The sequence below is a fragment of the Hyperolius riggenbachi genome, chromosome 7 (assembly GCF_040937935.1).
Source record: "Hyperolius riggenbachi isolate aHypRig1 chromosome 7, aHypRig1.pri, whole genome shotgun sequence".
Taxonomy (NCBI): domain Eukaryota; kingdom Metazoa; phylum Chordata; class Amphibia; order Anura; family Hyperoliidae; genus Hyperolius; species Hyperolius riggenbachi.
In genome coordinates, this window is record NC_090652.1 from 84,581,823 (window position 1) to 84,597,136 (window position 15,314).

The 15,314-nt window shown below is 50.0% G+C and overlaps 1 protein-coding gene across 1 annotated transcript in view; it reads left to right on the forward strand.

The window, feature by feature from the left end:
- ADCY9 (adenylate cyclase 9) overlaps positions 1-15,314 on the forward strand; it is a 187,863-nt gene that overhangs the window by 141,804 nt on the left and 30,745 nt on the right. The window contains exon 3 of the mRNA XM_068244188.1: positions 12,390-12,491. Within this exon, the coding sequence (XP_068100289.1) occupies positions 12,390-12,491 (102 nt within the window). The remainder of the gene's footprint in view (positions 1-12,389; positions 12,492-15,314) is intronic.

The following is a 15,314-nucleotide window of genomic DNA, read 5'->3' on the forward strand; positions in this document are numbered from 1 at the left end:
CCACAATGCACCACACCGCACAGCCTAACCTTACACTTGAGCACAGCAATGTCACACTTCCTACAATGCACCACACTGCACAGCCTAACCTTACACATGAGCACAGCAATGTCACACTTCTCACAATGCACCACACCGCACAGCCTAACCTTACACATGAGCACAGCAATGTCACACTTCCCACAATGCACCACACGGCACTGCCCTAACCTTACACATGAGCACAGCAATGTCACACTTCCCACAATGCACCACACTGCACAGCCTAACCTTACACATGAGCACAGCAATGTCACACTTCCCACAATGCACCACACCGCACAGCCTAACCTTACACATGAGCACAGCAATGTCACACTTCCCACAATGCACCACACGGCACTGCCCTAACCTTAGACATGAGCACAGCAATGTCACACTTCCCACAATGCACCACACCACACAGCCTAACCTTAGACAGGAGCACAGCAAAGTCACACTTCCTACAATGCACCACACCGCAAAGCCTAACCTTAGACATGAGCACAGCAATGTCACACTTCCCACAATGCACCACACCGCATAGCCTAACCTTAGACATGAGCACAGCAATGTCACACTTCCCACAATGCACCACACGGCACAGCCTAACCTTAAATATGAGCACAGCCATGTCACGCTTCCCACAATGCACCACACCGCACAGCCTAACCTTGGACATGAGCACAGCAATGTCACACTTCCCACAATGCACCACACCACACAGCCTAACCTTAAACATGAGCACAGCAATGTCACACTTCCTACAATGCACCACACGGCAGTGCCCTAACCTTAGACATGAGCACAGCAATGTCACACTTCCTACAATGCACCACACCGCACAGCCTAACCTTGGACATGAGCACAGCAATGTCACACTTCCCACAATGCACCACACCGCATAGCCTAACCTTAGACATGAGCACAGCAATGTCACACTTCCCACAATGCACCACACAGCACTGCCCTAACCTTAGACATGAGCACAGCAATGTAACACTTCCCACAATGCATCACACGGCACAATCCACAATGCACCACACAGCACTGCCCCATACCTCCCAACATTTTGAGATGAGAAAGAGGGACACTTAAGCCACACCCCTAATCACGCCCCATCACACCCCTAGTCACGCATACCATAAAGATTTCATAAGAAAAGTATGTCATTTTATAATTTCAACTACACTGGTCCTTTCTATCCTGGTTCATTTTCCTTCATAACACATGGAAATAAGAAATATATGAGTTTAAAGGATGAGTATAAAGTTTAGAGTCAATTTAACACATTTTTCATAACCAGAGAAGTACATAGAAATCCGGGCACCAGCCAGCAGGATATGCTGCAAACACCTTTTTATTCCATCCCCAAGATCCCTGACAGAATGATTGTAGAGGCCTAACAGCCGTTTCACAGACAAAACTGCTTCTTCAGAAGAAGCAGTTTTGTCTGTGAAACGGCTGTTAGGCCTCTACAATCATTCTGTCAGGGATCTTGGGGATGGAATAAAAAGGTGTTTGCAGCATATCCTGCTGGCTGGTGCCCGGATTTCTATGTACTTCTCTGGTTATCATAATCATCACTCACTCGATCTGGTGGCACAGCCTTCAAGCCTTGCTACCCCCTTGGAGCTGCCGATCAGGGCATCTAGTGCCACCCTGTGTACTTCTTTTCTCCAATTGTAACACATTTTTCAGTAGGTCTGTTCATCAGTTCTGTGAGAGGGACAAATGAGGAGGAAAGAGCGACAGGGCTCCCAAAGAGGGACAGTTGGTAGATATGGGAGAGGGGGACACACAGCATGGCAGGGGACACACAGCATGGCAGGGGACACTGGAGAGGGGGACACACAGCATGGCAGGGGGCACTGGAGAGGGACACACAACATGGCAGGGCAGGGGACACTGGAGTGGTGGACACACAGCATGGCAGGGAGGGGACACTGGAGATGGGGACACACAGCATGGCAGGGGACACTGGAGATGGGGATACACAGCATGGCAGGGGACACTGGAGAGGAAGACACAGCAGGGCAGGGGACACTGAAGAGGGGGACACAGCAGGACAGGGGACACTGGAAAGGAAGACACAGCAGGGCAGGGGACACTGGAGATGGGGACACACAGCAGGGCAGGGGACACTGAAGAGGAGGAAACACAGCAGGGCAGGGGACACTGTAGAGGGGGACTCACAGCATGGCAGGGGACACTGGAGAGGGGGACACACAGCATGGCAGGGGACACTGAAGAGGGGGACTCACAGCAGGGTAGGGGGCTCTGGAGAGGGACACACAGCATGGCAGTGCAGGGGACACTGGAGTGGTGGACACACAGCATGGCAGGGAGGGGACACTAGAGATGGGGACACACAGCATGGCAGGGAGGGGACACTGGAGATGGGGACACACAGCATGGCAGGGGACACTGGAGAGGGACACACAGCATGGCAGTGGACACTGGAGTGGTGGACACACAGCATGGCAGGGAGGGGACACTGGAGAGGGGGACACACAGCATGGCAGGGGGCACTGGAGAGGGACACACAACATGGCAGGGCAGGGGACACTGGAGTGGTGGACACACAGCATGGCAGGGAGGGGACACTGGAGATGGGGACACACAGCATGGCAGGGGACACTGGAGATGGGGATACACAGCATGGCAGGGGACACTGGAGAGGAAGACACAGCAGGGCAGGGGACACTGAAGAGGGGGACACAGCAGGGCAGGGGACACTGGAGAGGAAGACACAAGCAGGGCAGGGGACACTGGAGATGGGGACACACAGCAGGCCAGGGGACACTAAAGAGGAGGAAACACAGCAGGGCAGGGGACACTGTAGAGGGGGACTCACAGCATGGCAGGGGACACTGGAGAGGGGGACACACAGCATGGCAGGGGACACTGAAGAGGGGGACTCACAGCAGGGTAGGGGGCTCTGGAGAGGGACACACAGCATGGCAGGGGACACTGGAGTGGTGGACACACAGCATGGCAGGGAGGGGACACTGGAGATGGGGACACACAGCATGGCAGGGAGGGGACACTGGAGATGGGGACACACAGCGTGGCAGGGGACACTGGAGAGGAAGACACAGCAGGGCAGGGGACACTGGAGAGGGGAGGACACAGCATGGCAGGGGACACTGGAGAGGGGGACACAGCATGGCAGGGCAGGGGACACTGGAGAGGAAGACACAGCAGGGCAGGGGACACTGGAGAGGGGGACACACAGCATGGCAGGGGACATTGGAGAGGAAGACACAGCAGGGCAGGGGACACTGGAGAGGGGGACTCACAGCATGGCAGGGGACACTGAAGAGGGAGACACACAGCATGGCAGGGACACTGAAGAGGGGTACACACAGCATGGCAGGGGACACTGAAGAGGGGGACACAGCAGGGCAGGGGACACTGGAGAGGAAGACACAGCAGGGCAGGGGACACTGGAGATGGGGACACACAGCATGGCAGGGCAGGGGACACTGAAGAGGAGGAAACACAGCAGGGCAGGGGACACTGTAGAGGGGGACTCACAGCATGGCAGGGGACACTGGAGAGGGGGACACACAGCATGGCAGGGGACACTGAAGAGGGGGACTCACAGCAGGGTAGGGGGCACTGGAGAGTGACACACAGCATGGCAGTGCAGGGGACACTGGAGTGGTGGACACACAGCATGGCAGGGAGGGGACACTGGAGATGGGGACACACAGCATGGCAGGGAGGGGACACTGTAGATGGGGACACACAGCATGGCAGGGGACACTGAAGAGGGACACACAGCATGGCAGGGCAGGGGACACCGGAGGGGTGGACACACAGCATGGCAGGGAGGGGACACTGGAGAAGGGGACACACAGCATGGCAGGGAGGGGACACTGGAGATGGGGACACACAGCGTGGCAGGGGACACTGGAGAGGAAGACACAGCAGGGCAGGGGACACTGGAGAGGGGGACACACAGCATGGCAGGGGACACTGGAGAGGGGGACAGACAGCATGGCAGGGCAGTTGACACTGGAGAAGAAGACACAGCAGGGCAGGGGACACTGGAGAGGGGGACACACAGCATGGCAGGGGACATTGGAAAGGAAGACACAGCAGGGCAGGGGACACTGGAGAGGGGGACTCACAGCATGGAAGGGGACACTGGAGAGGGGGACACACAGCATGGCAGGGACACTGAAGAGAGGTACACACAGCATGGCAGGGGACACTGAAGAGGGGGACTCACAGCAGGGTAGGGGGCACTGGAGAGGAAGACACAGCAGGGCAGGGGACACTGGAGATTGGGACACACAGCATGGCAGGGCAGGGGACACTGAAGAGGAGGAAACACAGCAGGGCAGGGGACACTGGAGAGGGGGACTCACAGCATGGCAGGGGACACTGGAGAGGGGGACACACAGCATGGCAGGGGACACTGAAGAGGGGGACTCACAGCAGGGTAGGGGGCACTGGAGAGGGGGGGCACAGCATGGCAGGGAGGGGGGCACTGGAGAGAGACACAGCATGGCAGGGGACACTGGAGAGGGACACACAGCATGGCAGGGAGGGGACACTGGAAAGGGACACACAGCATGGCAGGGGGCACTGGAGAGGGACACACAGCATGGCAGGGAGGGGACACTGGAGTGGTGGACACACAGCATGGCAGGGAGGGGACACTGGAGAGGTACACACAGCATGGCATGGAGGGGACACTGAGAGGGACACACAGCATGGCAGGGAGGGGACACTGAGAGGGACACACAGCATGGCAGGGAGGGGACACTGAGAGGGACACACAGCATGGCAGGGAGGGGACACTGAGAGGGACACACAGCATGGCAGGGAGGGGACACACATGAGGCAGGGGTCAGAGCACTTATCAGTTGTGTAGCAAGGAACTGCAGGATGTAATACGTTATGCAGGATCTCTCCTGCACTGTGCAGTCACTGTGACAAGGACCATGCCAGGCAGCTGCATTGATTCACTTGCCTCCTCCAGCAGGTTTCAGCTTCCTGCTTCCTCTCTCTGTCTGCATCATGTGCTCTAGTGATGGGTCGTTCGCGAACGAGCCGTCTCTAGGAGACGGCTCTTTGCTGCGAACGACAAGAGCCGGTTCTCGGTTTTGAAAGAGCCGATGCCTCAGCCGCCCCACACAGCTCTGATTTGCTGTGTAATAAAGGGCGCTGAGGAATGCTGGGAGATGTAGTCCTCCTCTTGCAGCTTGTACGAGTGTATGGGGCGGAGCAGAGCAGTAGCAGGAGGGATTGCCCAGTCAGAGAAGCAGTCTGGAGTTGTCATGGAGACGGGGGCGGGGCTTTTACTCCGATTCTGAGTGGTGTCTAGTGATATTTAACGAAGAGCCGATTCAGAGCCGTAAGAGCCGGCTCTTTAACCCTCCTGGCGGTCTAATGAATTCCGCCAGGAGGCAGCGCAGCAGTTTTTTTTTTTTGTTGTTTTTTTTTTTAAATCATGTAGCGAGCCCAGGGCTCGCTACATGATAGCCGCTTCGGCGATCTCCGATCAGGAAATCCCGTTCTTTGCCATGGCGACGGGGCGGGATAACGTCGGCGACGTCGTGACGTCATTGGGAGTCCCGATCCACCCCTCAGCGCTGCCTGGCACTGATTGGCCAGGCAGCGCACGGGGTCTGGGGGGGGGGCGCGCGGCGCGACTGATAGCGGCGATCGAGCGCGGGGCGGCGGCGATCGGTGTGCTGACGCAGCTAGTGGCGGGTTACCGCCAGGAAGATTAATGGGAGCCGATTCAGAAGAGCCGATTCTCCGAGAAGAGCCGGAATTCCCATCACTAATGTGCTCTGCCGGGTCTCTGAAAAAGGGGCGGAGCTAGACGGAGCTCAGTGTCAGTCCACACAGCCAATTAGCTTCAAGCAAGCCACAAGTGTGTGTGTGTGTGATCATCAGGCTGTCTCCAGAGCAGAAAGAGAGAAAGCAGTTATGGGGATTGAGGCAGATCAATGTAATTATCCAAAGGGCACCTGGTGTATCTGCTAAAACGGGACTTAAGGAGGAGTGGGCGGGATCCGGGATGAGGGGGCGGAGCCCGGGATAGTCCCGCCCAAATCGGGACTGTTGGGGGCTATGCTGCCCTAATCTTAGACAGGAGCACAGTAATGTCACACTTCCCACAATGCACCACACGGCACAGCCCTAACCTTAAACATGAGTGCAGCAATGTCACACTTCCCACAATGCACCACACAGCACAACCCACAATGCACCACACGGCATAGCCCTAACCATAGACATGAGCGCAGCGATGTCACACTTCCCACAATGCACCACACCGCACAGCCTCACCTTAGACATGAGCACAGCAATGTCACACTTACTAAAATGCACCACACCGCACAGCCTAACCTTAGACATGAACGCAGCGATGTCACACTTCCCACAATGCATCATACCGCACAGCCCTAACCTTAAATATGAGCACAGCAATGTCACACTTCCCACAATGCACCACACGGCACAGCCCTAACCTTAAATATGAGCACAGCAATGTCACACTTCCCACAATACACCACATGACACAACCCACAACGCACCACACAGCACTGCCCTAACCTTAGACATGAGCACAGCAATATCACACTTCCCACAATGCACCACACCGCACAGCCTAACCATAGACATGAGCACAGCAATGTCACACTTCCCACAATGCACCACACGGCACAGACCTAACCTTAGACATGTGCACAGTAATGTCTCACTGCACACAATGCACCACACGGCACAGACCTAACCTTAGACATGGGCACAGCAATGTCACACTTCCCGCAATGCACCACACAGCACTACCCTAACCTTAAACATACTTAATGCCTTAAATCCTTTTAAAACTTCTTAAAAGAATCTTCCTCTAAGTAAGGGTCCATATTACCTCTACGAGGGGCTGCACAGGAGACCCCCCCCCCCCCCCATCCATATGGTTCCTGCAGTGACGTCCTATGTCTTTGGCAGGAAACAAAGGGCCGCACACCTTGTAGTGCAACTGCTGGTACCGGGGCTCTTAGGCAGCATCAACAAGTATCCAAAGGAGGAGTCCGCACACAGACTTTCTGCAGCAAAAGTGCAGGTTTATTGCTCCATCATACATATACAATGTTCATCTAGCTGAGTGGCGGACGATCGTGTCGGGGCCTTTAACCCCCCTGGCGTTATGATTCTTTCTTGATTCTAGTGTCCAAAAGCGGTGCAAGGGAGTTCTGCAGCAGCTCAGCACTCACTCACCTCCCTGGGATCCAGTGCTGCAGTTATGCCTCCATCCTCCGGGTGGCGCTGTAACCCTATAGTAAGATTGCCGACCCTAGTTCGGGAATATCGCCAAGAGGGTTAAGGGGTCCCCTTTATCAAGGCATAGGCAGAAAAACATACGTATATATGTTTTATGTTTTTTTGTCTATGCCTTGATTATGCCCAATACCGAACGCTGTGTAGAGCAGAATCCAATATATTACATGCAATGCATTATGCTGTACTTATCACAGTTTAGTTCATACACACCTTTCTCTGCAATAAGGTTGTAAGTGCTGTTCTCCAACAATGCCAGTTTCAGTAACTTCTCATCTATTCTTGACAGAGTGCACTGCTCAGCCGGCAGCACAGCAGCATATCTATATAACAATCGATCGGGAAATGTCACTCAGAATGAGCATCGATAGTGTGAAAAGTTTCCTCCTTCCATAAACCCTTGACCTTGCTTCCATGAGACTTTGCAGATGCTAATTGCTGCTGCTTTATGCAGTCTACTTATTTATTACCAGACGTATAACTAGGACGGCCCCTATGAACATGTGCCCTATGGCACGTTTAAGTAATGATCCCCCCCCTCAGTCATGAAAATTATTATTATTATTATTTTCTATTTATATAGCGCCAACATATTCCGCAGCACTTTACAAAGCACAATAAGATGACAAGGGGAATATAGATACAACTAACAAATGTACAGCAGAGTTCCAAGCAGCACAAATATTGTTACAAAAACAGTAAACATTAGGAGGATGACCCTGCCCTTGCGAGCTTACAATCTAATGGATATAGGTGGGCATGGCAATATGCAGTCATTCCCCATTCATAGAGCAAGTGGGCTTGGACACTAATGCTGGGTACACACATTGCGTTCCCGCATCGAATGCACCGCTCGATTCCCGACGATTCAATTATTTCCGAGCGCATTTCGATGATTTTTAGGTCGAATGCCATGTAAAGTATGGCAAATCGACTTAACGATCCATCGACCAGCGAATCAGACATGACGGAAATAAACGAATCGACGGGAATCGAGCGGCGCGTCGACGGGAATCGAGTGCGGGAACGCAACGCGTGTACCCAGCATGATGCTACATACACACTTGCGATAAAAGTCTTTGGAATAAGCAAGATCATAGACCAATTTTACCCCCTTCCATGTAGTATGAGAGCCATACTCTACATAGTCTATTCTATTGAGCTGAACTCCTTATCATCTAAAAATCTTTGCAAGATGCTGCACACATGCAACAGATCAGTATCTGCAAAAGATCTGTTCCTGGAAAACATCCGTTCCTGCAAAATGCATTCATAGTCTATGATATCTGCAGATCCTCATACACACCTTGTTTAACAGACATTCATCTGCTTATCTGACAATCATCTGCAGATCTGAAGATCCATCCTGGTGGATCTGATCTGCAGATGAATGTCTGTTAAACAAGGTGTGCCACAGATTCTCGGTTGGATTTAGATCTGGACTTTGACTGGGCGATTCTAACACATGGATATGTTTTGTTTTAAACCATTCCATTGTTGCCCTGGCTTTATATTTAGGGTCCCCAGTCTCAAATCTTTTGCAGACTCCATGAGGTTCTCTTCCGAAATTGCCCTGTATTTGGCTCCATCCATCTTCCCATAAACTCCCACCAGCTTCCCTGTCCCTGCTGAAGAGAAGCACCCCCAGAGCATGATGCTGCCACCACCATATTTGACAGTGGGGATGGTGTGTTCTGAGTGATGTGCAATGTTAGTTTTCCGCCACACATAGCGTTTTGCATTTTGGCCAAAAAGTTCCATTTTGGTCTCATCTGACCAGAGCACCTTCTTCCACGTGTTTGCTGTGTCCCCCACATGGCTTGTGGTATACTGCAAACAGGATTTCTTATGCTTTGTTATGCCACCCTAGTGGCAAGAATAAAGCCACTCAACTAGTGATGTTGATCCAGGTATTTTATCTGATTGCCATCTGGAATCGGGAAGGAATTTTTTCCCTTTTGGGGCTAATTGGACCATGCCTTGTAAGGGTTTTTCGCCTTCCTCTGGATCAACAGGGATATGTGGAAGCTGCATACAGAGAAGAAGTTAGGAACCTGACTGCATGGTGCGACATTAACAACCTGTTATTAAATACAAAGAAGACCAAAGAAATTATTCTGGACTTTAGGACCACCAAAAAGACCACTCACCTACCGCTAATGATCAATGCAGAGGCTGTGGAGAGAGTTTCCAGCTTCAAATTTTTGGGAGTCACCATCGCAGAGAACCTGTCCTGGGATGACAATGCTTTAGCTCTAACTGGCAAAGCACAACAACGCCTCTACTTTCTGAGAAAACTAAGGAGCGCTAACCTCCCACAGAAGCTGCTGGTTAATTTCTACAGATGCACTATAGAAAGCGTTCTGACCAATTGCATGACGGCCTGGTACAACAGCTGCACGAAGGCTACTAGAGAAGCCCTGCAGCGAGTTGTTAAAACAGCAGAAGCCATTATTGCCACTGAACTACCATCACTGGAACTTCTGTATAATACTCGCAGCGTGAGAAGGGCCAAAAACATTATCAAGGACAACACTCACCCTGGAAATGCCTTGTTTGAGCTCCTTCCATCGGGTAAATGTTTTAGATCAATCCGCACACACACAAACAGACTGAAAGACAGCGTTTTCCCATCCGCCATAAACTTGATGAACTCTGAATCCTCTCTGAAATAATTAACACTGTGTACAAATTGTTTAAACATCTGTAATACCTGGCATACTTGTATCATTTCTTCTTTTCCTTGTTACTATCACTATGTTCCCTATATGCACCGTGGGGTTGTCATGAAAAGTAATTTCGTTGTGTTACACAATGACAATAAAGTGAATTGAATTGAATGTGAGGCAGCAGGCTGGTGTTGTACTTTGTTCTCTGGTTGAACTCAATTTACGTATGTCTTTTTTCAACTCAAATAACTATGTAACTCTTCCATAATGGCCAACTTTGTGCAGTGCATGACTAATAGTTGTCCTATGGACAGATTTCCCCACCTGAGCTGTAGATCTCTGCAGCTCGTCTAGAGTCACCATGGGCCTCTTGACTGCATTTCTGATCAACGCTTTCCTTGTTCGGCCTGTGAGTTTAGGTGGACTGCCTTGTCTTGGTAGGTTTACAGTTGTGCCATACTCCTTCCATTTCTGAATGATCGCTTGAACAGTGCTCCGTGGGATGTTCAAGGCTTTGGAAATCTTTTTGTAGCCTAAGCCTGCTTTAAATTTCTCAATAACTTTATCCCTGACCTGTCTGGTGTGTTCTTTGGACTTCATGGTGTTGTTGCTCCCAATATTCTTTTAAACAACCTCTGAAGCTGTCACAGAGCAGCTGTATTTGTACTGACATTAGATTACACACAGGTGCACTCTATATAGTCATTAGCACTCATCAGGCAATGTCTACATGCAACTGACTGTTTTTACAACTCAAAAGGGGCAAGCAGCATATCTATTAGCTTAATAGCCATATCAATTAAATATAGATAGTCAGGGGAAAGGTCAACGACCTCAAACGATTCATAAGACACAACAACCAGAAAAAGGACCACCTGACATCATTATTAGTTCATTAGAGCAAAAAAGGAAAAATCCAGGATATAATTGGATGCAAAAATATCTTTATTGATAGCCACTACAATTTAAAAACAATTAAAACCATAAGACCAACCTGGACCAATTTATCCCTGTATTAAATATTGAGAAGAGCCTGATACCAAAAATATATATGTATATATGTGTCACAGTCTGAGTATCCTGCGATAATAAGGCACAGTATCAAGACAAAAATTATCAATATTTATAATTATATATAAAAGTATACTGTGTCGCAGGAAAAGACTCAGACAGGGGGCACATATGGGGCAATCCCAGTATCAACAAAATAAGCCCCCACATACAGTCTGCCACTACATGCAACTGACTGCACTCAGACCAAAGGGGGCTGGATAATTACGCACACCCCACTTTGCAGTTATTTATTTGTAAAAAAATGTTTGGAATCATGTATGATTTTCGTTCCACTTCTCACGTGTGCACCACTTTGTATTGGTCTATCACGTGAAATTCCAATAAAATTGATTCATGTTTGTGGCAGTAATGTGACAAAATGTGGAAAACTTCAGAGGGGCCGAATACTTTTGCAAACCACTGTATATATGTGTATATATATATATATATATATATATATATATATATATATATATATATATATATATATATATATATATATTCAAGGAAAAAGGTAAAGATTTCTCATGTGAAAATAGGGTATCAGCTACTGACTGGGATTTATTATCATTGATTGGATTTATATAGCCTCAACATATTATGCAGCGCTAGACAATAAATAAGGTTACAGACAATGATAATAGGGGTGACAGACAACACAATAAGTGTAATAAGCAGTAAGAAACACAATGGCAGATCATTTACTGGAGTAGAAGTCCAAGTAATTCAAGTTCAGGTTATTCTGGGTACAGGGTGCACGATCAGGTAGGATACACAAGGAAAGAGGGCCCTGACAAAACTTTACAATCTAAAGGGAAGGGGTGGTCATACAATAGGAGGAGGGCAGAGGATCTGTTTGAAGGTGCTGAAGGAAGGGGTAGGCCTGATGGGCAGTGTAAGAGAGTTCCACAGGATGGGGGTGGCTCTAGTGAAGTCCTGTATGAAGTTCAATCCTGGGTTAAAGTTCTTCTTTAAATTCTAGTTTAGAAATGGCACAATAAACATTGTAACTATGAAACCAGTAATGTTTTGGCAGCTGTCCCTTAGCCCAAGGACATCATCAGAATCCAAAAAATTGTTTTGTTGTGGACCCCATACAAAGTACACTAAGAGGTCCCTCCTGGGCCCGCCATGCAAGGTAAAACTATGGGCCTTCCTAATCTCTTAAACCCAATACAGGAGTACTACCTGTACCATCTGATGGTGGTTCTACCTTACCCAAGCCATAACTTACCCAAGCCATAAAGTGTACCAGATGTTGTAGAAGTCCTTGGCTAATTGGTGTAAATAGGTGGGAATAAAAAGTAATGCTAATGTCTCACTGTTGCCTGTTCACAGAGTTGCCCATCATGTGGAGACCCAGGAGTCCGGGAAGGAGTGGAGGAAGGTGCTTCTGCTGCCAATGGAACCCCAGATGAATGGAAAGGAGGAGCCAGTCGGGTAGGTTCGGTTAAAGAGTTAGGCCTTACAAAAGCGATACCTCAGTTCTTGCACAATCATCCACTGACTTGTCATGTGTCTCAGGGACTCCAGAGCTTCTCCTGTATCTGCTTCTCCACATCATGCAGTGTGACCCTTGCTACTGCAGAAGGGGTTCAGCCTTGATTCTTAATTTTAAGAAATAATCTCTTAAAGAGGAACCTCAGCAATAAAGTGAATGTTTACCGTTTTTTATGTTGTTTTTATTAATAGAGGACCACTTACCTCATTGCCCTCTATAGTTATGTCCCTTTTTCGTCATTTTTGCTGCAGGCTTGCACCTACAATCAGTGTTTATATTCTTTGACCACTTGAATAGACCACTTGAATAGTCAAGGCAAGAGAGAGACGGCAGAGCTTCTTTGCCCTGCTCTGTCACTCCTCCGTCATCTCCGCCCCTTTGCTCCTCCCTGTCAGTCGCGCTCCTGCAGATGCGTGGCCAGGGGCGTTTCTAGGGTCCTTGGAGATCGGGGGCACCTGTGGGCACCAGGCGGGGAGGTATATGGCTAAAAATGGGCGTGGCCATGCGGTGAGTGGGCGTGGCCATGGGTGGGGCCAAATGTACATGAACTTAGCAGCGGTGTAAGCTACAGATAACGGGCCTGCCCATCGAAATATTGGATGGAGCCCCCTGTCCTTTATTTGGATAATTTACAATCAGTATAGGCATAGATCAAAGATGTATACGCACATACAATTTTGATTGGTCAATCACTGACCCCCAATTTTACCACCCCCGTGCAGTAAGTGGGCCAACAGACAATGAATTTTATGAACAGAGCTAAAATTGGCTAATCTAAATTGTATGTGTGTACCAGGCTTTATAGCTAATACTGTACATACTGAAAGTAGCAGGGATCAGCATACAATATAGCTGGTTTACAATCAGTAAAGGCACAGAGTAACACCTTACACTGTACACACTGGAGGTAAATCAGCACACAGTGCAGGCACTAGAGAACAGCGTATACTGTAGGCAGCAGAATTCAGCAGACTGCAGCTAGCGTGCCAAAAATATAAGGATCACGTTGTGCGGCGTGCTTATCGTGCCGCACCGAAAAATGGGTGGGCCATGGACCAGAATATAGGTGTGGTAACGGCCGGGTGGAGACAAATTTACATGAACCTAGCAATGGTGGGACATTAGATTATGACAGTGGTGGCGAACCTTTTGGAGGCCGAGTGCCCAAACTGCAATCCAAAAGTCACTTATCTATCGCAAAGTGGCAACCGCAATTTAAACTAAATACTGTACAAACGTTTTAACTCATACATGAACATTATGGAAAATCCAAGTTGAAAATAAACTGTGAAGATAAACAATTTCATCCATCCTACTCCTGAAAAATGTATTCATTTTTTTAGAACCTCCCAGTTTTATTTTCTGTTTTAAAAAGCTAAAAAAGTAGGTTTAATGCTATTGTCTCATATGATAAGGATTCAGCTTTTCCCATAGTCTCGCATTTAGCAATCATGTGACCCCCAACAAGACAAATTCAGCAATCATGAGGCCCCCAACAAATCATGAGGCCCCCAACAAGACAAATTCAGCAATCATGAGGCCTCCAACAATTCATGAGGCCCCCAACAAGACAAATTCAGCAATCATGAGGCCCCCAACAAGACAAATTCAGCAATCTTGAGGCCCCCAACAAATCATAAGGCTCCCAACAAGACAAATTCAGCAGTCATGAGGCACATAAATAGACAGCATTTCACATAAATAGGCAGAATGACCCCTTAATATGGTAGCCCCCCAAGTTAGGTAGTGAGTGACAGGGACCCCCAGGTTAGCTAGTGAGTGACAGGCGCCTCCAGTTAGGTAGTGAGTGACAGGGACCCCGATAGTGAGTGCCAGGGAGCCCCTTTAGGCAGTGAGTGAGTGCCAGGGAGCCCCTTTAAGCAGTGAGTGAGTGCCAGGGAGCCCCTTTAGGCAGTGAGTGAGTGCCAGGGAGCCCCTTTAGGCAGTGAGTGAGTGCCAGGGAGCCCCTTTAAGCAGTGAGTGAGTGCCAGGGAGCCCCTTTAGGCAGTGAGTGAGTGCCAGGGAGCCCCTTTAAGCAGTGAGTGAGTGCCAGGGAGCCCCTTTAGGCAGTGAGTGAGTGCCAGAGAGCCCCTTCAGGCAGTGAGTGAGTGCCAGGGAGCCCCTTCAGGCAGTGAGTGAGTGCCAGGGAGCCCCTTCAGACAGTGAGTGCGTGCCAGGGAGCCCCTTCAGGCAGTGAGTGCGTGCCAGGGAGCCCCTTCAGGCAGTGAGTGAGTGCCAGGGAGCCCCTTCAGGCAGTGAGTGAGTGCCAGGGAGCCCCTTCAGGCAGTGAGTGAGTGCCAGGGAGCCCCTTCAGGCAGTGAGTGAGTGCCAGGGAGCCCCTTCAGGCAGTGAGTGAGTGCCAGGGAGCCCCTTTAGGCAGTGAGTGAGTGCCAGGGAGCCTCTTTAAGCAGTGAGTGAGTGCCAGGGAGCCCCTTCAGGCAGTGAGTGAGTGCCAGGGAGCCCCTTCAGGCAGTGAGTGAGTGCCAGGGAGCCCCTTCAGGCAGTGAGTGAGTGCCAGGGAGCCCCTTCAGGTAGTGAGTGAGTGCCAGGGAGCCCCTTCAGGTAGTGAGTGAGTGCCAGGAAGCCCCATTCAGGCAGTGAGTGAGTGCCAGGGAGCCCCTTCAGGCAGTGAGTGAGTGCCAGGGAGCCCCTTCAGGCAGTGAGTGAGTGCCAGGGAGCCCCTTCAGGGAGTGAGTGAGTGCCAGGGAGCCCCTTTAGGGAGTGAGTGAGTGACAGGGAGGCCCTTTAGGGAGTGAGTGAGT